The sequence below is a fragment of the Capricornis sumatraensis genome, chromosome 10 (assembly GCF_032405125.1).
Source record: "Capricornis sumatraensis isolate serow.1 chromosome 10, serow.2, whole genome shotgun sequence".
Taxonomy (NCBI): domain Eukaryota; kingdom Metazoa; phylum Chordata; class Mammalia; order Artiodactyla; family Bovidae; genus Capricornis; species Capricornis sumatraensis.
The window spans coordinates 12,507,009-12,532,686 of NC_091078.1; the positions used below are offsets into that span (position 1 = coordinate 12,507,009).

The 25,678-nt window shown below is 41.2% G+C and overlaps 1 protein-coding gene across 24 annotated transcripts in view; it reads left to right on the forward strand.

Moving 5' to 3' along the window:
* The window catches only part of KCNMA1 (potassium calcium-activated channel subfamily M alpha 1), a 762,349-nt gene that overhangs the window by 482,506 nt on the left and 254,165 nt on the right, over window positions 1–25,678 (forward strand). For all 24 annotated transcript variants that reach the window (XM_068982831.1, XM_068982832.1, XM_068982835.1 and 21 more), the window contains one exon: window positions 24,306–24,381. In XM_068982831.1, the coding sequence (XP_068838932.1) occupies window positions 24,306–24,381 (76 nt within the window). The remainder of the gene's footprint in view (window positions 1–24,305; window positions 24,382–25,678) is intronic.

Here is a 25,678-nt window from a genome sequence, read left to right on the forward strand (position 1 = left end):
TTCATCCTCTGAGTTTACCTTAAATTAATTTTGAGCATCAAAATTAAACATAGCTAAATCCCGAAGGCACCTGAGGCCCTTATGAAAATGTTTTTACTGACCTGAGATTCAGTGTTCTGCTTTCTGCCTTTATAGAGAGGTAAATCAAGAGAGCCTGTTTGGAGGAAATGCCTCTGTTCTTTGTAAACTATAATTGAAGATATAATTCACGGTGTTCCTCAGTCTTTATTCAAAGCCTCTGCCACAGAAATTCTGCTTGAACTTAATTTTAAGACAACGTGGATCTCTGAATTGACTTTATAGGTTTTCCCAGTTCATGATCACAACCCTGGTATGTTTCTCTCTTGCCATAGGTGACTGAATAAATGCAGAGCCAATTTCAGAGAGGAACTTGGTAATGGACTCATTACAGGTGCCAGAGCTGGGACTAGGGTGAGGCGAGAGGCATAGGGTGCAAAATTTAAGGAGGTACTCATTCTCAGGGCAATGAAAGGTGGAGTTGGCCTTAAAATGTGGTACCTCCTTAAATTTTGTGCCCTAGGTGCCTCTTCAGCCTTACTCTTGCCACGTTGCTGGCAGGTGCCTGGTGGCATCCATCCCCTCTACTTCCAGAAAGCAGGCGCCCTGTCCTAGTTTATCCCTATATGTAGGTTTTGAACGTTTTCTGATCACATAAGCTGATTCAGAGCATCCCTGTGGCTCAGTGGTAAAGAATCCACCTGCCAATGCAGGAGACGCAGGAGACACAGGTTGGATCCCTGGGTCAGGAAGATCCCCTGGAGAAGGAAATGGCCACCCACTGCAGTCTTCTTGCCTGGGAAATCCCATGGACAGAGGAGTCTGGCAGGCTACAGTCCATGGAATTGCAGAGTCAGATAGGACTTAGCAACTAAGCAACAACAAATTGATTTGGGCTCTCCTTGCAGTAGGAAGGGGTACAGATCTCAAAAATCAAATTGGTGTGTACTTCAGTGATCAGGAACTGCCATCTGTCCCCTCTGGGTCCAAATGTCAGGCAAGAGGGAGGCACAGACCATGTGTCAGCTTCCCGGTGGGGGCTCAGCCTGGGACGTAGGATTAGGGAGGATTAGGCCAGTTCTCTTTGTTGAGCTCAGGTTTTCATGTTGAGAAAGAGAAGGAGATATTGGATGAGGCTGGATCTGTGTGTCTGTAGTATCACGTGGGTGTGTCAGGACAGACGGAACCTGTGATTTCGGAAGTGGAGGACACTGCAGGGATTAGGAAGTTCAGTGCTAGTGGGTGGTGATGAGAAGGCTGGGGAGGGTAGAGCAAGCTGAATCTCAGACTGTTCTGCCTCTTAGATGCTTAGTTCTTGGGAGGAAAGAAGAGGAGGGAGAGGAGGAGAAAAGAAGGAGGGAAAGAAAGAAGGAAAGAAGGAAGAAAGGAAAAGAAGGGAGGGAGGGATGCAGGGAGACGGTGCACAGTGCAGGGAGGCAGAGGGGCTGGAGATCAGGCAGCATTTTCTTGAACAGCAGAACCAGAGACCGAAGCAAAGGACCCTTTTTCCCTGTAATTTGAGGCCTCTGAAAACACCACAAACTTCAAATCTCCAATATTAAAAGAGTAGGGCTGTGGGGAGATGACCTGGGAGACACTTAATTCAGAGTCTGGAATTTGGGAAATAAGTTATAGTACAAATAATATGTACCTGGTCATAAATCCATCCTTAAGAGATGGGCTGGCTCTTTTGCCAAGTGAAGATAGGGCCATGACTTGCCTATAAGTGGAGTTGGTTTTAGTTCACAATTTGCCCCTTTCTTCTTTATTCTCTGCACCCTCTCCCCTCCCCCATGCCCAGGTAATACTCTAGTTTTTATTTCACCCCCAACAATTCCTTAGTTCTAACCTATGGATTATGATTCCTAGGCAGGCATGCGTTTTAATAGGACCAGATCATTAGACTCAAGAAAGAGGGACCAAGTATGGGGACTTCAGAGGAGACCAGGAATGGGCACTGCTTATGTGACATATTCTCTGTTAGGCATTGAAAAACATATGTTAAATCAATTTATTTTCACAACCCCTTAGAGGCAAAGTTATTTTTTTATATTTTATGAAACCTGAAGTGATAAGCTTGCAGGTTTAAACCCATAAACCTGGGTTTATGCACCGAGGTTCTCAGTGCATAAGGAAGGAAGCCAGGGTTCAAACCCACATCTATCTGATACTTAGGTCATTCTTACCATGTAATATTGCTGCTCTAACGGCAAAATTTCAGTCATCAGCGAGTGAGTGAGGGGAAAAGTATTCATTTGGGGGGGTCTTCTGCTAAAATACGATATATAGGTAGTCATCTTTCCTCTCCAGCTAAATACAATCGTAGAGCATAAACTGCTCCACAAAAGGGTTGATTCCTTGGGGATGGATTTATAACTAGTCATACTTGCATCGGCAGTGTGTTTAGCTCAGTATGTGACTCATAGTAATAGTAATAGCACACACTCATTAACAGTATGTACCAAGGATGATTTTAACTGTTATAGATACATTGTTTTATGCCTAACAAGCACCCTGTAGGTAGGTTACTGTTACTATTCCCATTTTATAGTTGAGGAAACTGAGATACTGTGAGTTGAAGGAATTTGCAAATGTTCACTCCCAAGCAATAGCAGAGCTGAAATTTGTATCCCATCGTTCTGGGTCCAGAATTCTGCCTCACTTCCCAACAGGTGCTTAATTAAAATCTGTAGTTGAATAAATGTGCTATCACATCAGTTTGTATAGAATCTAGGGAATTAGGCATTTGTTGATTTCACCAAAGGGTTCAATTGTGTCAGTTAAGTGCTTGGTCAGTATTTTTGAAAGAATGGATTAATATACCTATGATTTTCTTTACTGATTCCCTCACTACCCCCAACCCCATTCTGTTGATCAAGGATGATGTTCCATGTTGGCAACAGTGGGCCTTCAGAAACAAAACCCTCACTGAAGCCCATAGGGTAGCAGCCATTTTTCAGGGTCATTTTTCATAATACTTAGATGCCCAGAAAAATGCAACCAAATTCATTTGAGTGTGTGCATATATTTGCACAACTTCCCAGGTGGCTCAGTGTTAAAGAATCTGCCTGCCAATGCAGGAGACACAGGAAATGTGGGTTTGATCCCTGTGTTGGGAAGATTCCCTGGAGGAGGAAATGGCAACTGACTCCAGTATTCTTACCTGGGAAATCCCATGGACAGAGGAGCCTGTGGGGCTACAGCTTGACACAACTGAACAACTGAATAGGCACACAGGCATATGTTTGCATAGAATTCTTTTAATATTAAAAAATTTATCATTAAAAAACCCTGTTTTTATGGCAGACAGTTTTATTTTGAGAAGTTTTCCCCTATTTTAAGGGTCAGGGACTTGAGGCGGAGTTTGGGAGATTTTCCAAGAGCCTGTGGATCATACATGGAGATGCCAGGACCCAAATTCCAGCAGTCTGGCTCTAGAGGCCACATGAATGGGGTCATCTGAAGAAGGTGGCAGACCTGTTCTGTGGAGAGAGGAAGGGGTTTGATTATTGATGGCGGGAGGCCATGTTGCCTGCTAATGATAGGGTGTCTGTGGGTGGGAGATAGATCAGTCTGGCCAGGCCCTAAGACTGGGGTAGATTGGTTTGGGAATTGTCATTTAGCACCTGGTGTCAGTCTATGCTCAGGGACATTATTTAATCTGGACAGTCGCCTGTGAAGTAGTTTTAACCCTTCCGTTTGAGAGATGAGGAAAGCGAGGCTCTGGGGTTGGGGCAGGGGAATGGGTCACGTAACTTGTTCTACTCCTCGGCCATCACGGTACAGCTTGGGTGCAAATCCTCTGCTGTCCATTAAAACAGTTGTCTTCTGTAGTCATTGGGGTTTCCCTTCCATCCTGTCCCCTCAGAGTTGGGAGGGAGTTTAGAGGGTTAAAGCAGAGGACCTGTGTGTGAGACGTCAAGGTCAGTGGTCCCCAAGTTGTACTAGACACCTCTGTTTGAATTCCTCTGCTGACTTCTAGGAGGCAGACTTTCTCAATATTTTTAGTAAGGTATGTTGCTGCTGCTGCTGCTACTAAGTCGCTTCAGTCGTGTCCGACTTAGTGCGACCCCATAGACGGCAGCCCACCAGGCTCCCCATCCCTGGGATTCTCCAGGCAAGAACACTGGAGTGGGTTGCCATTTCCTTCTCCAATGCAAGAAAGTAAAAAGTGAAAGTGAAGTCGCTCAGTCGTGTCCGACTCTTCTTAGCGACTCCATGGACTGCAGCCTACCAGGCTCCTCTGTCCATGGGATTTTCCAGGCAAGAGTACTGGAGTGGGGTGCCATTGCCTTCTCCAGTAAGGTATGTTAGGCATACCATAAACCACATGGACCTTAATGGTGCAGTTCAATGAGTCTTGACAGATGTATGCAGCAGTGTGAAATAGGCTGTCATTTATCTCAAGATACAGAACATTTCCATGACTCTGGAAAATTTCTTCATGCTCCTTTCTTAATATCTGCCCTCTTCCCTCAAACATAGGTGATCATTATCCTGATTTCTGCCATTCTAGCTTATTCTTGCCTACCTTTGAACTTCATTTAGGTGGAACCAGATAGGATATTCTGTTTTTGTGTATAACCCCTTTCACTCACAGTCAGGTTTTTGAGATTTATATGTGGCTTGTAGGATAGATGTATGTTTAACTTCAAAAGACACTGTATCATTTTACAGTTCCACCATTAATGTCTGAGAGTGGTAGCTCCTTTGTTTCTCTGTTGACAATTAGTGTTGTCAACTTTTAAATTTTAGCCATCCTAATGGATTTGTAGCGATGTTTTATTGAGGTTTCAGTGTGCATTTCCTCAAGTTCTTTGTCAGATAAGCGTATTGCAAATATTTTATCCCAATCGGTGACTTATCTTTTAATGATCTTAAGTGTCTTGATAAGAAGTTTCACATTTTAATGCTGTTTATCCCTTTTAAAACAGCACTTTCTGTTTCCTAAAACATCTTTACCTACGCCACTGTCCTCTAGATTCTCTCCATTGCTGCTTTTTACAAGATTTATATTTAGCTTTTACATTAAGTCTGTGATCCCTCTCAAACTAATTTTGTGTATATTATTAGAAAAGAGTTGAGATTCATTTCTTTCCCTTTATAAATATACAAAATTTCCACTACCATTTATTGAGAAATGCCCCCTGTCTAATGGATTGCATTGGTACTTTTGTTGTAAATCAACTTTCGGTATACATATGAGTCTATTTCTGGCCTCTTCTCTTTCATTAATCAGTTTGTCTTTGTTTAGGCCATAAAATGCTGTCTTAACACACTTAATTACATGTAGGCTTATAGTTTTTATTAGAAAACAGTGTTGTATTTTGTCAGACTTTTCCCTGATATCTATCCAAATGGTCATATGAATTTTTTAACGTGTTAATGTGGTAAATTACATTTCTGGTTTTCATTTGTTAAGCTAGTCTTGTATTCCTGGAATAAACTCCAATTGGTTTTGATAAATGACCTTTTTTACATACTTATAGATTAATTTTACTAGTATATATTTAAGGATTGTTGTACCTATGTTGATGAGGTGTATCGGTCTGTTAATTTTTTTTTTTTTTTTTTTTAAGTAATGCCCTTGTAGGGTTTTGAAGTCATGGCTATGCTGACATCATAAAGCAATTTGGGAATTGTTTCCCCTTCCTTTACTCTGTAAAAGAATTTATCTAATATCAGTATCATTTCCTTCTTAAATGCTGGTAGAAGTCTCCAGTGAAAACCATCTAGACTTGAAATTTTCTTTGTAGAGATTTTTCTTCCCCTCAAAATAAAGTTTATTGGAGAGAAGAATTATTTTTTTTAAGTTCACTTTTTTAAAATTTTATTTTGATGAAATATAGTTGATTTACAATGTGGTAATTTATACTGTATTGCAAATTGACTCAATTATGCATATGTATATGTTCTTTTCATATTCTTTTCCATTTTTTTCATCACAGGATACTGACTATAGGTCCCAGTAATATACAATAGGACCTTGTTTTTTATCCATTTTATATGTAATTATTTGCATTGCTAATCCCAAATTCCCAGTCCATCCCTTCCCAACCCTTCTTCCCCTTGGGAACCACATGTCTGTTCTCTGTGTCTGTGAGTCTATTTGTAGATAAAGTCATTTGTGTTGTATTTTAGACTCCACATATAAGTGATATCATATGGTGTTTGTCTTTCTCTTTCTGGCTTCATTCAGTATGATAATCTCTAGGTTTATGCTGCGAATGATGCTGTGAATAGCATTGTTTCATTCTTTTTACGGCTGAGTAATGTTCAGTCGCAGATATGTACCATCTCTTCCTTATCCATTCATCTGCCAGTGGATGTCTCTGCTGTTTCCATCTTTTAGCTGCTGTGAATAGCACTGCTGTGAACATAGGGGCGCATGTATTTTTTTGAGTTAATTATCCTTTGTCTGGGTATGTGCCTAGGAGTGGGATTGCTCGATGGTATGGCAACTCTATTTTTACTTTTTTAAGGAACCATCATATTTTTTCCATAGTGGTTGTACCAATTTACATTTCTACCAACTGTGTAGGAGGGTTCCATTTTCTCTTTGTGGAGAGGTTTCTAATTGAAGTTTTGATTTCTTTAACAGATATATGGTTGTCTGGATTTTCTGTTTCTTCTCGTGTCATTGTTTTAAAGTATTCCATTTCATTTAGTTTTTAACCTTCTAGCCATAATATTGTTCATTTTTGTTGTTTAGTCATAAGTCATGTCCGACTGTTGTGTGACCCCACAGACTTTGGCCCTGCCAGGCTCCTCTGCCCATGGGATTTCCCAGGCAAGAATACTGGAGTAGGCTCCCATTTCCTTCTCCAGCGGATCTTCCCAACCCAGAAACTGTTTCCTGCTGGGCAGGCAAATTCTTTACCCCTAAGCCACTGGGAAGCCCCAGTGTTCATTATAGCCTTTCATTATCTTCTTAATGTTGGTGGGATCTGTAGTTACCTCTCTCACTTTTAGAGGACTCTGGGTGTTAAAAAGGAACAGATCATTTTCTTCACTCTTTAGTATATTTGTTATGCTTTTGACACAAGCTGAAAAAATTCCCCTCACCACAACCTTTATTTCTTCTCACCTATCCATCTGCTTGCTAGTCAACCATTAGGATTCAGAATTAATGTGGACCCCCTTCTGATATGCACACCATAATATATTCCACACACACACACATCCAGCTACACATGTGCCTACACCACACACACACTCACATAGATAGCTACTTAATGCCTTTCCTTTCCTTACTAATTTCTTAAAATTGTGATAGAACCTTTATATTGCTTCTTTCTCTTTGTAGATGACAAGCACCATCAAGGCTGGACTTGCACTATTCCTGTCGGAAGCTAATGCTTAGTTCCTATCGCAATGCTTGGCACATAACAGATCCTTGAGACATCCTGATTGGGTGAATGCACTAGTCTACACTGAAGAGAAATCAGTTGTTCTCTTTGAAAATTCCATCTAATAATATTAGTTTTGCTAGAAAGCAGTGTGGAAAAACAGGTAGAGATCAGGTTATGGGGAGCCTTGACTAACAAGTTACAGAATCTAGATGTTTCTTTGTTCTTAGTTTTCATATTTTCCTTCTGTCCCTCCTACATCTTTGTTTACACTTAGTGCCCTGGGGGATAGAGGGGCCCACCCCCGGTCACGAGGAAAGATGCTAAGAAGTACAAGACAGAGAGTGGAGCGAGGGGGTTGGGGGTGGGCATAACAAGAGTGTCTCCTCCTGTCTGCCTCTACTCAGACCAGTGTTTCTTCTCTGCCTCAGTCCTATGCAATGGATTAGCAGAGGATTTGAATATTGGGGTTATGTTGGTAGTGGGAGGTGGGATGGGAGGAGGGGGCCATTGGTTTTTCTCTCTAGTTGGGCATCACATCCTATAAAGAAGCCCTTCCTTTGAGCTCTCCATCATTAGACAGGATCATTAAAATTAAAAAAAAAAAAAGGCCCAGGGACCCCAAACTCCTACACTCTATTCTCTACCCCCTGATTTGAGGAATTACAGCCTTTCCTCCTTCCATTACTCTAAACCATGTCCAAAGGAGCTTATGTGGTAATTTACAGAATGAAGCTGATGGATCAGCTTGTAGGACATCGTGGATCAGCATGTGCCTCCCTCCCTTCCTGACTGCCTTTCTGACGTGCTTCATGTCGCTGATGCTCTGAGATTCTTGCAGTTTGGCGGGTGGGTAAGGGAGGACATAGATACTGGTGAGCCATACTGGGCTGGACTTGAGGACCTGTCTGCAGCACAGGTCAGAGAAACACAGGTCTGAGCATCAGCTTGGGCAAGAAGTGATTAAAGGGAGCCTGGAGCCCAGCCCAGCTCTCTGCCTCCACCATGATCTCCAGCAAGATTCTGGTCTACCATTACCCACCCAGCAGCTCCAACACAGAGGTCTACAGACCTACCAGGCGCCGCAAAAAGTCCCTGGGAGATTTGTTCCAAAACGGCTTCCGGGTGAGGTCTGGGCCCAGCGCTGCTGAGAAGGAGGAACCACAGAGCTTCAGGCAGTCAGTGGTGTCTTGCTGCAGAGTTTGCACCTCTTGGGGTAAGAATCCCCTCGAAAGCATCCTGTGTTCTGAGAGGCTGCCTAGGAAAGAAGAGGCCTCTCTGTGGACAAGTGGACAGGTGACAGGCTTCTCCAGTTCCTCTGTGCTTAGCATACCCCCTGAGCACAGATGTGCTGGGCCAAGCAGAAACCTGGTCCGTCCTTCTTAGATGAATATAACTGGTCTCTAGAGCGACTAAATGTTTTTGAGCTATTAAAAAATATATTTTAGAAATGTTGGAGAAAGCTTGGCAAATGACAGAAACAGCTTCCTTTTTTATTTATTAAGTGATAATAATTTACAGTGAGTCAGCATTTTTTAAGAAAAGCATTTGAAGTTGTCGACAGTATTTTTTTTTTTTTTCCCAGGGGTAACAATGCTGTTTTGGTTTGCTTTCTTCTGCTTTCAAATCGGGCCATGGTAATGCTTTCTTGCCTGTCTTGGTTGGTATTTCAGTATTCTCACCCAGCAGAGATCATAAGAAATATTCTCTGGCAGATTTTCTTGTCTCAACTGCTTTCCAGTAGGGATTTGGTTTTATTCGAACATCTATAATGTATGGGAGTTTGAAATAAATGGCTTAACTTTGCATTTCTGGATCTAAAAATTCCAGTCGTAGGAAGAGATATCTTTTATTTCCAGAAAGGTTAGTGTTACAAGCAGCTTCTTTAAAATGAAGTATAGTCCCTTTGAAACCCAGCTTAAGATTCTGATGTGAATGGGCCCAGCTCGACTGTCTCTGCATTATATAACTATGTAGAGCAAAATTCCAATTAGCAAGCAAGGGATAGATGAGTCCCAGTCAATCGTTTTCGTTAGAACTGGCATAAAAGACCTCTGTGAGCTGTAACATCTGCATGAACTTCATTTGGAATCTAAATATTCACGCCCCCATGTCTGTGGCCCTAGATCTGCGGACCAAATTGTTCTGTTTCCTCTTTCTTCATGTCAAGAAAGAACTACTTTGTGCCTTATAACACCCAGCATTGCCAAGGGCCAATGTTAAAGCTGCTAGAGAGATGAGTGCATATGATGGGATTATTAAGCTAAGAGAAAATAGAGCATTTCCTGAGAAAGAGTCAAGGAAGTAAAACCACAGCTTTAACTTAGTATTTAGTCTCGTTACTTTACCCTTGAAAGGGGTTCTCACAAATTCATTCATTTTCAGCAGTGAGTGCTGACTGTGTGCCTGGCATCGCTGTTTGGGAAGATGCTGGACGTGGTGGAGAACAGGGGGATGGGGTGCTCTTGCAGTGGAGCTGACATTCTCTAGAGGAAGACAGGCCAATAAACAAGCAAGTATGATCACTGCAGATTGTGATAAATACTGTAGAAAAGAACAGCGTAATGGGAGGTGGAGTCCAGGTTGGGTGGCTAGAAGAGGCCTCTCTGAGGCAGTGTCAGCTGAGCCAGCCTTGCAACGATCTCGGGGAAGAACATTCCAGAAAGGAATGGAAGGGAACGCCCTGAGCTGAGTATAAACTGGGAGATATTCTGGAGCAGAGTTGCGCTGTGGAGGGTGTGGGGATGGGGAGAGAAGAGATGCCGTGTGTACAGACTAGGTCATGGAGAGCTTTCAGAGCAGGGTGAGGAACTTGAACTTCATTTCCAGAGAGATGGAAGCCACCTGAGGGCTTTTAGCTGGGAGTGTTGTGATCTGATTGATGTCTGCAAAGAACATGCTGGCTGCTTCTACGAAATGGATGGTGGGGAGTGGTGGGCTGAAGGAATAAAAGTGAAGACCAGCTTGGAAGCTGCTGGCCAAAATAGAGGTAACAGTGGCTTGGACCACGATTCTGGCATTGGAAAGCGAAAAAAAAAATGAGTTTTTAAACATATATATTTAAGAGGTGGATCAACAAGACTTATTTGTTTATTCATTTATTTTAAATGTTTCCTTTCTGGTTCCTGTATTCAAATAGAAGATTCTCAAAGTGCAGCTTCATCTCTGTGCTTTCAGGGTCTAAGACAGTGAGTGACTGGTGCAGAGAGGTACTCACTGCATGTGTATGCGTGAAGGAATGAAGAAATGAATGAATAGGCGAGAATTCTAGTTTGAATATTAACTGATGTTTAGTATCTGTCAGAAAGGAAGCAGGGCTGGGATAAGGTAGGGTACAGAACAGCCTGAGCAATTATCGAGGGAAAAGTTTTGAAAAGGTCAGACAAGCAAGCACTGTTTATAAAACACAAATTCGGACTGGAGAAACAAAATCCCAGGGGCATTTGAGAACAGGAAAGACAGTCCTCTTCCTCCAGCTAGGAAAAAGAGGCTCTGATTCTCTCTGTGTTGGTGGGGAGAGAACTTGGTCCGGGCAGTGATGGAGCTGAGGGATGGAAGGTGGTACCCAAGGATGCGAGCAGGGTGCAGGGACCACCCTGGAGAAGTCTCCCTGGGCTTGGGTCTGTCCCTCCTTACCCCGATGATTCTTATCCTTAGCGTAAGCTCTCAAGCTGCAAGGCCAGATGACTTTGACCTTGTCAGACACCACAAAAATAATTGCTCTTTGGGATTTATGTTGGGGCGGAGGGATTGGAAATGACAGAGGTTTATTTGAACCTTTCAGCTTTTTGGATTTAAAGATTAAGAAGTTAAAGGGAATAGAAAACAGCAAATTGGAAAACCCTGGCCGACTTTCCACCCCAGGCTGGGGTATGCTTGCTTCTGTGTTTTCTCAGTCTTGTACTGCAGTGGGACCTTGCTTACAGAAATTGCTCGAGTCCTCTCTGCCCTGGGATGGTGGGGACCCTACTTGGTGAATGATTCATCATTTACCTGCGTGTCCTCAGTCTTGACTTGCCATTAACTTTATAACAACAGCAACAAAAAATTATGCATAAAATAGGAGTTTTATATAATTATAGATAATTTTAAAAACTCGATCCTACCTTGGTGTCATAACTCTGTCATTATTTTATGCACTTTCTAGTTTTTATTTTTCATATGCTTATAGTTTTCATAGTTTTATCAGAGAGTACATGTACTTTACATTTTTTAAATGTTTCCAATTTGCTATATTTTTATTATGATAACAGTGCATAACATAAACTTTTCCATGTTAACCATCTTAATGCTCAGTTCAGTAGTGTTAAACATATTTGCACTATTGTGAATATTTTCACCGATTCCAGAATATTCTCATCTTGCAAATTTGACACATTAAGCAGCTACTCTTTCCCCACACTCCTCAGCCCTTGGTGACTACCATTATACTTTCTATATCTACTTTAATGTTGTATCATAAGCATATTCTGTGTTGCTACATAATTTTTTGACCATAATATCCCATTAAAAAGAGAGGGGCTATATTTAAGAAGACTTATTTTTAGATAGCAAGCTGCTTTCTGTTTTTCTTATTTAATGAATAATTTTGCAATGAACATCTTTGTTTCTATAGCATCTTTCCATATTTTTTTTATATTTTCTTAGGCTTCTTTCCTAGAAATGGAATTAGTTTGATTTATAATGTGGAATTATTTTCTGAAAATGCTATTTCTGGTTTAGTCCCCAAGTTGTGTCTGACTCTGCAACCCCATGGACTGTAGCCCGCCAGGCGCCTCTGTCCATGGGATTTCCCAGGCAAGAATACTAGAGCAGGTTGCCATTTTCTTTGCCAGGGGATCTTCCCAACCCAGGGATTGAACCCGGGTTTCTGGCATTGCAGGCAATCTCCTGCATAGTAGGCTGATTCTTTATCAACTGTGCCACCAGGGAAGCCCCTGAAAGTGCTGTTTGACATTATATAAAAATGCTATATCAACTTACAATTCCCCCATCATATATAAGACTATCTCCTTGTAGAGGGATCTCTGCTGCTGCTGCTAAGTCGCTTCAGTCGTGTCCGACTCTGTGCGACCCCATATACGGCAGCCCACCAGGCTCCGCCGTCCCTGGGATTCTCCAGGCAAGAACACTGGAGTGGGTTATTTCCTTCTCCAGTGCATGAAAGGGAAAGGTGAAAGGGAAGTCGCTCAGTCGTGTCTGACCCTTAACATGGACTGCAGCCTACCAGGCTCCTCCATCCATATTGCTAGTTAAGTAGAATAAACAAAAGTCACTACGTTTTTAATTGGCATGTCTTTTATTTCAGTCAAGTGTAATGATTTCTAATGTTGCTTATTAATTTTATTTCCTGTTTCATGATAAGTCTGTTTATGACTTTTTGCCTATTTATGGACTACTGATGTGGTGCATCCTTTTGACATTACGAAGAATTTATCCTTATTATGTCATATTTGATTTGTTTTTCTAGTAGATCATCTTCTTCGTTTCTTTTATTGACAGGTAGAATTTTGATATTTTTATGGTGACATTTAAAATTTTTTTGATTCCTGTCACATCTGAGTCTAGAAATTGTTCCTTTCTTTAGAGGGCTAATAAGTATGTAATTTTATTTTCTTTAGTTTTCCTATGGCTTTATTTATATTTAATTTTAATCTCAATGTGATTTCAATTGTGGGATGAGGTGACTGTTTAATCTCATTGTTAACCAGCTGTTTCATTATTGTTATATAATGCTTTTCTCTCCATGAGTTGTGATGACTTCTTTATCATGTATTAAATTCTTCTCTATATAATCTCTTCTGCCTCTCCTCTTGTGATTTTTCTTATCCTAGGGCTTTGTGGTAAGTGTGGGCTATATGATTTCAGTACTTTGGAATTTGGTAAAATTTCTTTGTGACCTAATACATAATCAGTTTCATGACTGTTCAAAGGTTGCTATTCTACATTGTATTCCTAATTTACTGGGTATAATATATGCATGTGTACCCATCCACCCAGACAAATATATCCAAAGGAATTAAATGTTATTTGAACATTTTTTGTGTTTCTGTTTTGGCTAGTTTCTGAAAAGTGAACATTAGGGTCTCCCCACTGTGATGCGACATTGTCAGTTTTTTGTTTGATACACTCTTACCAGATTTTGTTGTATACGAACCTCAAAGATATAGTCTTGGTTGTGTGAAGTTTATTTCACTGTTGCATATACCTGGTGAATTGTTCCTTCATGTCAGTACGAAGTATTACTGTTTCTTTTCTACATTTTCACAGTAGCTGCCAAATTATGATACCATTATTGGTTTGTTTGCCCCCGCCAATCTCTTTCTTTTTTTTTTTTTAGTCAGCATTTGTCTGGTACATATTTTTCAGCCTTTCATTTCCAACTTTCCTTGTTTTCAGTGAATTTCACGTAGAATGTATTATTGCTTGTTTATATTATCTGAGTGTCTGTTAATTAGCAGATACATTTTAACTTACTCAATTTTGTTGTGGTTACTAATATAACTAGGTTGTGTTTGCTGATGCAATAGTATTTTATTAATACTAATTAAGAGACTCTTCTTTTTTCACAATTGTTTTTCTTTAATTGGCTTGATAAAATTCTTTTGCTCTTTTTTCCCCACTGAGATTTAGAATTCTGAAGGTTTTGATACACATACTTAAAATTTTCTATTAATGTATATAATTAATAGTACTTTCTCCTGAAGCAAGACAAGAACCTTAGCACAACTTTCTTACCTTCTCCTGCATTCCTCCGTCTTCCACATGGTGTCATCTTGAGATTTAACTTTTAGATCGTTATTATTATTTATTAGTTTTTGTAATGTTCAATCAACACAGAAACTAATTACTTTTACTCTTTTCCCATATTGCTTCCTGTATCTCACTTTTCTTTGGGATTTATTTTTCTTTCAGCTGGTTAAGTATATCTTTTTTTGTGCTTGCTAAGTCACCCCAGTCGTGTCTGACTCTTTGCGACCTCATGGACTGTAACCTGCCAGGCTCTTTTATCCATGGAATTCTCCAGACAAGGATGCTGGAGTGGGTTGCCATTCCCTTCTCCAGGGGATCTTCCCAACCCAGGGATAGAACCTGACTCTCTTGCATTGCAGGAAGATTCTTTACAGTCTGAGCCATGAGGGAAGTCCAAAAGAGAAAGCTTCAGGAGGAACATTCAGGGTCACTCAGCGGTTTCTCTTCCAGATTCCACTGCTTCTTCGGGAGCTCCTTCCTGTACTAGCCCTCCTCACCTGTTGGTGGCTAAGTTCTGTCAGACTCTTGCGGCACCATGGACTGTAGCCCACCAGACTCCTCTGGGCATGGGATTTCCCAAGCAAGAATATTGGAGTGGGTAGCCATATCCTTCTCCAAGGGATCAAACCCAGGTCTCCTGCATTGCAGGCAGATTCTTTACCGATCTTTTTTAGTTCAGAATAATTTCTCCTGAAAATTGTGACAGTATCTTTTCTTTGTTTTCTTACATCCAGTGCAGCCAGGAGAATTCTGACAATACTTTGATTCCCATTGCTTTGGGAGTATATATCTTTGAACTGGTTCTGAAATGTCTCTGTAATATGCCTCTGTTTGGGTCCTTTGAAATTTAACTTGCTGGACACTTAACAGACCTTTCCAGTCTGAAGATGTAGGGCATCCTTTTGATCTGGGAAACTTTATTTTAATGTTTGAAAGTTTTCATGCTTTCCTTTTTCTTTTTGGTTGCACATCATGTCTTGTAGGATCTTAATTCCCTGACCAGGGATTGAACCCAGTTCCCCAGCTTGGAAACACTGAGTCGTAACCATTGGACTGCCAGGGAATTTTTCCTGCTTTCTGTTGCCCTTTATTTTCCCCTTCTGGAAACTGAATTACATAAATGCTGAAAATTCTACACCAGTCTTCCTTGTCTCTGAACTTCCCTTTTGTACTTTTCATTCCTTTTCCCCTTTGTATGAAGAGATCTCTGCTTGACAGTCTAGATTGTATGCCACTGTGTCCTTTCTCCTAATAGTTGGCATTTTAACGTTTTAATGTTTAAAATTTAAATTTCTCTTGCTGAGTTAACATATTTTCTCACAACTCTATATTTTTCAATCAAGCTTTTTCTAAAATTGTTGATCTGTTAATGTAGCATTAAGTAGAAATGTGCTAGACTGTGTACCTTTCTTCAAAGAAAGCTTGACTTTCCTCAAATATTTGGTGATTCTTAGTTTCGTGCTCTTTTTTTGGATTTGGGATTTTTCTGTTAGCTTCTATTCAAGTGTGGTCTTTGCTTAATGTGCCTAGTCTGAAGAGTGATGGGGAATGTGGAAGTGTGTTTTGTCCCAGTAACTGGTCTTGCAGCTGTGGAGACAATTTCTTTCTTCTTAGAGTCACCAGCTTTCATGCAATATTGCTTTGATGACTAAAAAGCTCACACTTACTGCTTTGTCCTGGCTGCCCCTATTTGGTACCCCGGTCTATCAGTGAATGTCTCAGCCTCCCTCTTCCCAATGTCAGTCACCTCATCTTATCTTTTGAACAGTTTCTTTCTCCTTCTCTATCAGACACAACTGAGCGACTGAACTGAACTGAATGACCCCAACAATCTGTCTTTGTGAAATTCCTTATCAAATTTATTGACCAAAGACACTTCTGATATATTTTTTTTAATTAGTATAGACATATATGTTTCTAACTATATATGTTATACAAATGTTAAGTTAGGTTTCTGAGCTCTGTCAAGGTAATTTCCAACAGAATATACACTTTGCATCTACTAGCAGTTTGTGATTTTCTCATACATGCTATAGTGTTTCTCCCTTTCATTTTGCCCACATGGAATATTGCTATGTTTCCCCACTCAGTATTATGCTATTATTGGTATTATTTTAATGAGATTTTGAGAGGAGGCAGAGATAAATTATTCTGTCCAATTTGTTAAGTTAAACCACAATGCTCTAGGTTATTATTTTAATTCAGGGATGAATTATATATAATTGGTATTTTATGTAGAACTTTAGTATCACTAATCTTAGGGAGAGTATTTTACTTTTGTGCTTTGAGAGGCAGTTTTGGGTACCAGGTTTATGATTATCTTATAACAAGTTTCAGAGTTTTGCATCTTTTTGTGTATTATGGAATAGTTTAGAATTTCAATAAAATGTACATGTTTTTAAAAATTTAATAAATTATATGGGAACAAAGTCTCTGAGGGGAAGCTATCTGTAAAAAATTTCAATTTATATTTCAATTATTATCCTGTAATTTTCTTTTTTGTGTGTATGAACTTACAAAATTTACGTTTTTGAAAAGTCGTCCCTCTCGCTGCAGATTTCAAGTTTTATTAGTCCATAATTGTACATGATTTCCTTTTCTATCTGTTGGTTTTTATTTTGTTTTATTATTGTTATTTTTTACCCCCGCAAAATGATTTGAAAATTTTTATCACTTTTAATCTTTTTTAGTTCTTTGACTATTCAAGTATAAACACTAAAGTAGAAATCATCTTTTATTCTAGGGTTGTAAAGACTACTTTTTTCCTAAGATCTTGAGCTGAATGTATTATTTTATAAGTAGTCTCTTTTGTGCTGCTGATTTCTTCTAGTTTATAGTTAGTATGTTCTTTAAAAGTGAAGAGGCAGAGTGCTTCATGGATATATTACTGGTTTTAGAATATTCAAATGGTTACTAAGGGAAAAGGAAACTTGCCAACTATTTGGGGAAAAAATAAAATTTAGTCCCTTTGGCACATTATTAACCAAAATAAATAAATATGTCAAGATGGATTTGCAAGTTAAAGGTCAAAAGAAGAAAAGATACCCTAAATGGGTGGTTTGCACACTTGACTGCACATTAGAATCATCTCAGTTCAGTTCAGTTCAGTCGCTCAGTCGTGTCCGACTCTTTGCGACCCCATGAATCGCAGCACACCAGGCCTCCCTGTCCTTCACCAGCTCCCGGAGTTCACCCAAAGTCATGTGCATTGAGTCGGGGATGCCATCCAGCCATCTCATCCTCGGTCGTCCCCTTCTCCTCCTGTTCCCAATCCCTCCCAGCATCAGAGTCTTTTCCAATGAGTCAACTCTTCACATGAGGTGACCAAAGTATTGGAGCTTCAGCTTTAGCAGCAGCCCTTCCAAAGAACACCCAGGACTGATCTCCTTTAGAATGGACTGGTTGGATCTCCTTGCAGTCCAGGGGACTTTCAAGAGGGGGGAGTTATATAAATTGTCTACACCCAAGTTGTCACCAAGGCTGATTAAGTCAGCATATCTGAGGGTGGGAGGCAGACACCAGTGTTGTTCCACAATTTCCAAGTGATTCTAATGGCAGCGAAGTCTGGGAAGCACTAACGTGCAGTCTCGTCACTGGTGTGGTATTGGACCAAAAGCATCGGTGACGTCGTGGAGCTGGTTAGAATTGCAGAGCGTCAGGCCCCACTTCAGACTCAAGGAATAGAGTGTGAATGTTCACAAACCCTAGATAATTCATGTGCACATGGAATGTAAATAGCTGGTCTCTAAAGCTGGCATAGCAAGCTAGGCTCCATGGCTTATTTATTTGCATATGATTTTACTGGAATTTAGTCACATGCATTCATTTACATGTCATTTACAGCAGAGTGGGTAGTTGTGATAGAACCTAAAATATTTACTATCCGTCCATTTATAGAAAAAGTTTGAAATGCTTCTCAACCATAATGGCTCATTTGGATCATCTCAGAGCTTTAAAATTCCCTCTGCCTGACTGTACCTCAGACCCATCAAGTCAAAATTGAGGAGAAGGAAATGAGACCCGGGTATCAATAATTCTTAAAGCTTCCCAGGGGATTTAGATATGCAGCCAGGGTTCAGAACCAGCACCCTGAAAGTACAGAGGGAAAATGTGCATGCATTTAAAAAAAATCTATTTTTATGATGGAAATGGAAATTTTTGAATATCAAAGAAACAATATTGGAAGTCTGATACATTTGACCATATAGCAAACTTTGGAATTCCGGGGAAAAAGACGCCTTAAATAAATTTTAGACTTAGGGGAAAAAAAAACTTTGAGCAAAGTTAAAAGAATGGTGAACTGTGGGAGAAAATATACAACATATATTCTCATTATGACAGTTCAAATATAGTAATAAGATGAGTACACAGATAATCTGGCAGAGACTACTATAAACCACTTTGAAAAAGAAAGTAAAACAATTGATGATTCTATGAGAACACAGTTAATTTCATTTGTTAACTTAGAAAAACAAAATGAAACAGCGATAAGCTCTGTTTGGGGTTACATGTGTGCGTGCTCAAGTCACTCAGTCACGTCTAACTCTTTGTGACCCCATGGGCTGTAGCCCACCCAGACTCCTCCATTCATGGGATTTCCCTGGCAAGAATACTGGAATGGGTTGCCATGTCCTACTCCAGGGGATCTTCCCAATCCAGGGATTAGACCCACATCTTCTCGTGTCTCCTGCACTGGCACCTGCGTTGGCAGGTGGATTCTTTACCACTGTGCCACCTGGGAAGCCCCTCTGTTTGGGGTTGGCGCCTGTCAAATTGAGACTCCTACTTTCATTCTTTTCCTCCCTTCTCTTCATTTCCTTCCTTTTGTCTTTTCTTTATCAACACACTGACTCTGGTGGGATTGTAGGCAAAGAGCATTTCCCCTCTGATGGAAATGTGAATTGTTAGGAGAGTTTGGCAGGAGGATCACAAGCGCTGTAAGTGCGGACTTGAGTGCTGATATTTACAAGTGGAACCGGTTGGCCGACCACGCCTGTTTCAGGGCAGTGGTTACAAGCTTGGGCTATATGGCATTACACAAATGTGGAATGAAATCTGGCTGTGTTACTTACACACTGTGTACTGGACACACTCTCTTGTCTGTTTATTCTTAGCTGTTTTCTCATGTTGTATGAATTAAATAAGATACAGCTAAAGGGTTAGGCATGCAGAAGTAATTAAAACTAACATACGATCAATCATAATAGATTTACCTCATTGCCAACATCATCATTTCGCCAAATAATTGAAAGTAACAGAAATGCTAGGTACTCTGTGTGTGTGTGAATCTTTATCAGCTTTCTATTTTATCTTCTTTACTTTTCTTTGAAATTGTGAACAATAATATGCTGTTTCACAATTCCATAGCTTCATGTGATGAAATTACTGTTCGTTTAGGATTTCCAGTGTGCTCAGCATGCTTCTGCAGAGTCCTTGGGCTTCTGGACCGTGCCTCCAGGGCAGGTTTCAGTGCTATCACTGGGAGAGAAGGGAGCTAGGATGGGGTGGGGGGCTAGGCTTCCGTGCGGCTGCATCAGAGGCCTCGTCACCCCCCTGCAGTCCTGCAGCTGGAGAGCCCTTCAGCATCGCTCCAGACCCAGGCGAGGTGGCAGACCTTTGTCCCCACATCCACCAGCCATTGGGGGCCACCCTGGTGATGGGTGTGACTGTGGGCAAGGTCACTCTTCAGGAGCCAGTGGTGAATAAAGATCCCTGGAAAAAGGATCTGGGCTGCGCCCCACAGCAGCCTCTACTGCCCATACTTGTTATTCATTTAATACAGTCTCAGAGTTTACATAGGATTCTTGTTTTTAGTCATTAGTGTGATGAGCTTGTCATTTTTTCCTTTCAATATGTGGGGTACCTATGTCTAGGTAATGCCCCTCTCCTAACCAATACAGAGTACAGAAAAAGAAAAGCCCATTTTTACTACTTAAGTATATACTAGGGAGTATGTAGAGAAGTTTACTGTGTTTGGATAGTTTAAAGGAACTGGCTCGTGGAACAATGTAGACTTTTGGAGGGCATAATTAACATTTCATTTTCTTCACAACTCTGTTATGGCTGTTTTCTGTCTCCTAAAAATATAATTTTATTTCAGAGAAATTTTACCTTATATAGACTAAATTAGAAGAATATAATGTCATAAAGCAAAGGAGATGAATATTTGTTGCTTAAGCTTTGCCCTTTCCACTGTTTCCTTTTCTTGGCCTCCTGATGGAATGTGAGGTTGCTGTCCATTCTTTCAGGACCTCTCTGGGTTCAGCAGCATGACCATGGGTCAAGGCTCTTTCCTGGTTGGGCTCCTCCTTACTTCCTAAATGCCAGCCCTGGCCTCTGTCAAGTGAACCTGCAGAGGTCATGGCTTTTCCCTCTAGCAGACAGTGTGTAATCTCAGGGTTCCACAAGCGGAGCAGCTAATCTTTAGCTCTCTGCTGTCTAATTCTTTCTCAGAAGTCTGATTCATTCAGTTCAATTCAAGCAAGTGTCTGCTGAGTAGCCACCTTATGCCAGGCACTATTCTAGGTATGTGGGATACAGCCGTGAACAAAATAAACATCAGTCCCTCTCCTCCTAGAGGTGGCGCTATGGATAAGGAGACAGAAGGTGAATTATGTAAATAAGTAATTGTGCTTCATGCTGGGGAGAAAAGTCAAACAGGCAAGTGGAATGAAGAGTTTTTTGGGGGTGGGTAGGGTTGTAGGGGGAATTGTGCTTTTAGACAGCATAGCCAGGGAAGGTCTCACTGAGAAAGTTAACGCTGATCAAACACTTGAAGGAGGTAAGTGAGTGCACCATTTGGGGAACAACTTTCCAGGCAGAGGGAAGAGTATGTGCAAAGGCCCTGAGGCAGGTTCACTGAGGAAGACATTCAGATGAGAGGTTAAGTATTGATATTAACAGCATAAAAGGGAAGAGGGGGTCAGCAGGTCTGGAAAGAATGAGGACTGGCCTTGCTTTAGATCCTTGAGGGACTTTGACTTCTACTCTCTGTGGAATGGGCACATTGGAGGATTTTGAGCAGAGGGGCGGCATGACCCATTTTAGCTGGTGACAGGCTCTCTGGCTGCTCTGCTGAGGACTGACCACAAAGTGTCCAGCGGGGAAAGCAGTTAGGGAGCTGTTGTGATGTGTGGCCTGGAAGATCAACACTCCAGACCATGCATTTCTCCAGAGTGTCTAGCGTAATCTGAGGAGAGCATGTAGACTGATTTTTTAAAAATATTTATTTACTTTATTTATTCATCTTGGCTGCCTCAGGGGTTAGTTGTGGCACATGACCTTAGTTGCTCTGCCGCATGTGGGATCTTAGTTCCCAAACCAGGGATTGAACCTGCGTCCCTTGCATCGCAAGGCAGACTCTTAACCGCTGGACCACCAGGAAGTCCCAACACTGATTTGTCTCTTAACCTGGGTAGAATATTGTTTCTCATTTGCACTAGTGAAGCCTCGTGCTGTGATAGTGACCAGCACAAGGCGATCAAGTAACCGAAGCCCACAGTTGTTTAGTATGTGAGAATGTTGCTCCTGTGTCACCCCGAGCCCCTTTGACAGGGAGACCTGTGTCCTGCGTCTCCATCCTGGGCTCTCCTCTTCTCCTGAGAGCCAGCTTGTTTTCCTCTTTCGTACATTATTAATCCTAGAGTGTCTTCCTGCTTGCTGTCCTTGGGAAAGTGCTCAAACCCAGGTCTCCAGTTTACAGCCAGCGAGAGGATAGGGCCTAGTGACTGCTGCATTTTTTTCCTTACCTTTATTTTCACACACTTATTTTTCTGAGTTGCTTTAAAATGTGACAAGCGACCAACAAATAACATAGGCTACAAAAGGCATTGCTTCACGATAAAGAAAGATATTCCGTCGAAAGGGTGGGTCGTTTGTATTCTATTTTTGTTTCCATAAATGAAAAGTCACTCACACACAAATTTTTCAGGATGAAATTATCAGTGGCTGACACATTACTGAAACATCCTGATATCCTGACTGGTTTCAGTGCTAACTGCCAGTCCTTGCCCATGTCGAGCTTCTGAATGTGTTATTTTATCTCCCAGCGGTATGTGACAGTGATGCTGGAGTCAGATCAGCCATCCAGGTTGGGCTGGGTGCTTAGAACCAGCGGGAACGTTTATTTTAAAAACTCACTTTTCAGACTGCCCCTCTGCCCATTGTGATTTAATAAGACTTAAGAACATCTTTGCAAACATTTCATACAAACAATACATTTTCTGAAAACTTGGATATTTGAAAGTATTTTTTGTTGCCTTTATTACTGTTGAACAACTACTTGACAGGGTATAAAAATCTTGGGTCAGACTCTCTTTGTTTTAAAATTCTGAGTTTTGCTCAATTGTCATTTAACACTTACTGATATATAATGAAATCTTAGTTGCATTAATTGTAACCCTCTCCCCCACCCTCATCACTTTGATTTTTTTTATATTTTCATTTATTTTAATGCTTACAATTTGAAGGATACGAATAGGCGATTTCTTGGTGTCAGTCTTACAGAGCCGGTCATGCATTTTGCCTTGCACTCCTGTGATGTCCTGGCCATTATTTATGATCTGCGTGTCGTCTGCACTTCCCCTTGGAACACATTTCACTCGTAGGTTGGGTCTCTGTAATCTCCGCTTCGTTTCTGTTCCCTTACGTTTCATCTTTTCCCCTCCCTTTTCTTATGTTCTCTGCCTCGTGAGACGGCACCTCCATTTTGCCCTCTGCGTCAGTTTTCAGCAGTGTGAAGTCCACCTTTCATCAGCTCAGTTAGGACTGTGTTTTGGGCTCTGGAGCCTTTTATTTCATCCACATCCCTTCTCATCTCTGCACTTTCTTGTTTAGTAAAAGTAAGATGAATATAATTCAGAACAGAAGGCCGATGTTTTCTGAAAAATCCTCTGTCCATGAAGTTAAATCCTTTTAGATGAGAAATTTTCCTTTTGAGCCACATCCTTCCGTCCTTCTGTCTGTGTGCTTTATGTTAGTTTTTTCTTTCAGCTTATGCTTGAATGAAGAATCGTCTATCTGGGCCCAGTGTGGGGCCATTTAGGAGAACACCTCCGATCTGTCTTCTTTCCTTGATTCACGCTGGGGTCATAAGGGAATCACCACAGCCTCTTCTCTCTGCTCTGCACACCTTCCCCGTTTGCTGCCTCAGATAAGGCGCCAAATAAAGTCTCACCCACTGGCTCTGAGCTAACCATTCACAGTTCAGCCCACTCTGTGCTCAGCTCCACGCATGACATATGGGGCAGCTTAATAAAATGCTCTCAGAAAATACACACAAGAACTTATCCCCTTGAGAGCAGGTGTGATGTGGAAAGTGTCCCAGAGCTGCGATAATCAGTATTTTGTGAACAGTACTCTTGCAAGACTGCCAGGCTTCAAAGTCCTGTGCCACTCAGATTGCTTTTGACTCACTAATTTGATCTCAACAGAAATACATTTTACTCATGGCTATTAAAACCCAACAATAATTTGTATTTTCTTGAATCTTCAGTTGGGTCTTCCTTCCCCGTTTCCCTCTCTCTCTTCGCATGTAGAAACACTACTTCTTCTTCATTCAAGAGAGGTTGCTGATTTCTGAAGAAGAAGTGTTTATCTTGACATTCAGTAAAATGGAATTATAGAAGTTTTGAATCCTGAAGTTATGGGGTGTGAGATCTTATTGATTTGAGGTTTTTTTTTTTTTTTTTTGATTGGGAGAAAAATATACAACTTTGTGGGAAACAGATAACACCATGGGCTGTACTCTTCATTTTATCAGGACTGAAGATAAAAATTGAAAAGAAATTCACCAAAGAGGTGAGGTTATCCGATTTGTTCCTAATCTGCTCTTAGCACAAGGGTTACGCAGAGCTATTCCCAGTATTTTTCAGAGACAGAATCCTCTCAAACAGCCGTGTAACTTAGACATAGAGCTTTAAATCGGAGATGGACACGAGAGAGCTCAGTGAACTGGGCTCTCCTCACCAGAAAGCCCTCTGCTGTGGCTCCGCACAGGCCCCCTTTAATGAGATTAAGCCAGTCAAGATCAGGATGAAGGACTCCATCCAAGGTACTGGGTGGTTCAGTCTTCTGCAGCAATTTCATGTCCCCGCAACCTTGGCAGCTCGAAATCCAGCAGCAGAGTGTGGCCATTAAAACTACACATTGGAAATAACGCAGCTCTAATTTCATTTCTCTTTCCAGGTTTGAGATTTTTAAGAGCTCTCAGGCTGATCCAGTTTTCAGAAATTTTACAGTTTCTGAATATCCTGAAAACAAGGTGAGATGTTCTTTCTCCTATTTTTTTTTTTCCTCCTTCTGGTCCCCAGTGCTAAGCTGTAAATATCAGGTGTATTTGCTTTCATTACGATAAAATTAGTGTTCTTTTGTGCACAGAGACAATGCTCCAATCCAGAAATCCAGGGAGAGCCTAGCGTTGGCTCTTGTGTGGGGCAGGGAACTCTGTGGTGAAGAGAAGAGAAAGGGCCGTGTATGTGGGGAGTAGAGACAGTTTGGGGGCACCACGTGGGGTTGCTTGGGCACCAGCCACAGCATCGGGGAGAGACGAGCACAGTGGGTGAGGGATAGGTCTACTCACTGATTGGGAAGTCCTTGCTCACAGGTTTTAAATCACCCCTTTATTACATCACTAAATAAGAAATTGAACCTGGCTATAAAAGCAGTGGAAGCAATGCTCTTTGAGAGGCGATCACAAACCTCATACGGCAAACAGAAAATCATTTCATTTCAAAGTACACTCTAGATGTCCACTTTATAGCGCGTGTAGCCCCTGGGGCTTGCTCTGTGAATTGCCTTCTGGGGAATACCTAAAAACCTCCTGCTGAAGGCACCATGACTACTTCTGTTAACTGTGTTATGATCTGGAAAACACTACTGGACCAGGAGAAAAAAATTCCCCAGAGACCCTTTTCCTGATGACCTGCAGGTTCCCAGAGCTGGCCTGAAACCAGGGCTGCCTTGATGAATAAACTAATAAAAGAGGTTGGACGTCTTTTAATGGAGAATAAGTACAGGTCATAAATTTCTCTCATAGGAAATTACACTTTGAGAAACTCACTGCTAATGTTCCATTTCCTCTTCGGTTGGCCTTAGCATGTTTGATAAATGATGAAAAACAGGACACCTCCGAGTTTGTGATTTATAATTAATACACCTGCACTCGGGGCGGGGGGTGGGGGGGCGAGGGGGACTTGGACTTAGCATTGTTTTCCCAGTAACTGAGGCTGGGACTCAACTTCCAGAATATGTCACCTCCAACAAGTGTGACAGGCTATTGGCTTTCCTCTTAGGGTCTTAGTGGTTTCCATTTATTTTTGTTTGTTTTAACTCCAGATTGATTTCCCCTTGCTAACTATTCATCTGTGTGAATGGGGGAATAAATTCACTTTCTGTTAGTCAAGATAAAAAGAAAATGAGCATCGAATGCCGTGGACGTCTTCTACAGCGTGTTCCAGCACCCTTACTTTCGTAATCCTGGGCTCAGAATTTGTTGGTGCTCCATTGTGTATACTACTATTAATATAGGATGAATATTGTTAGTCTTCATATTTCTTCTG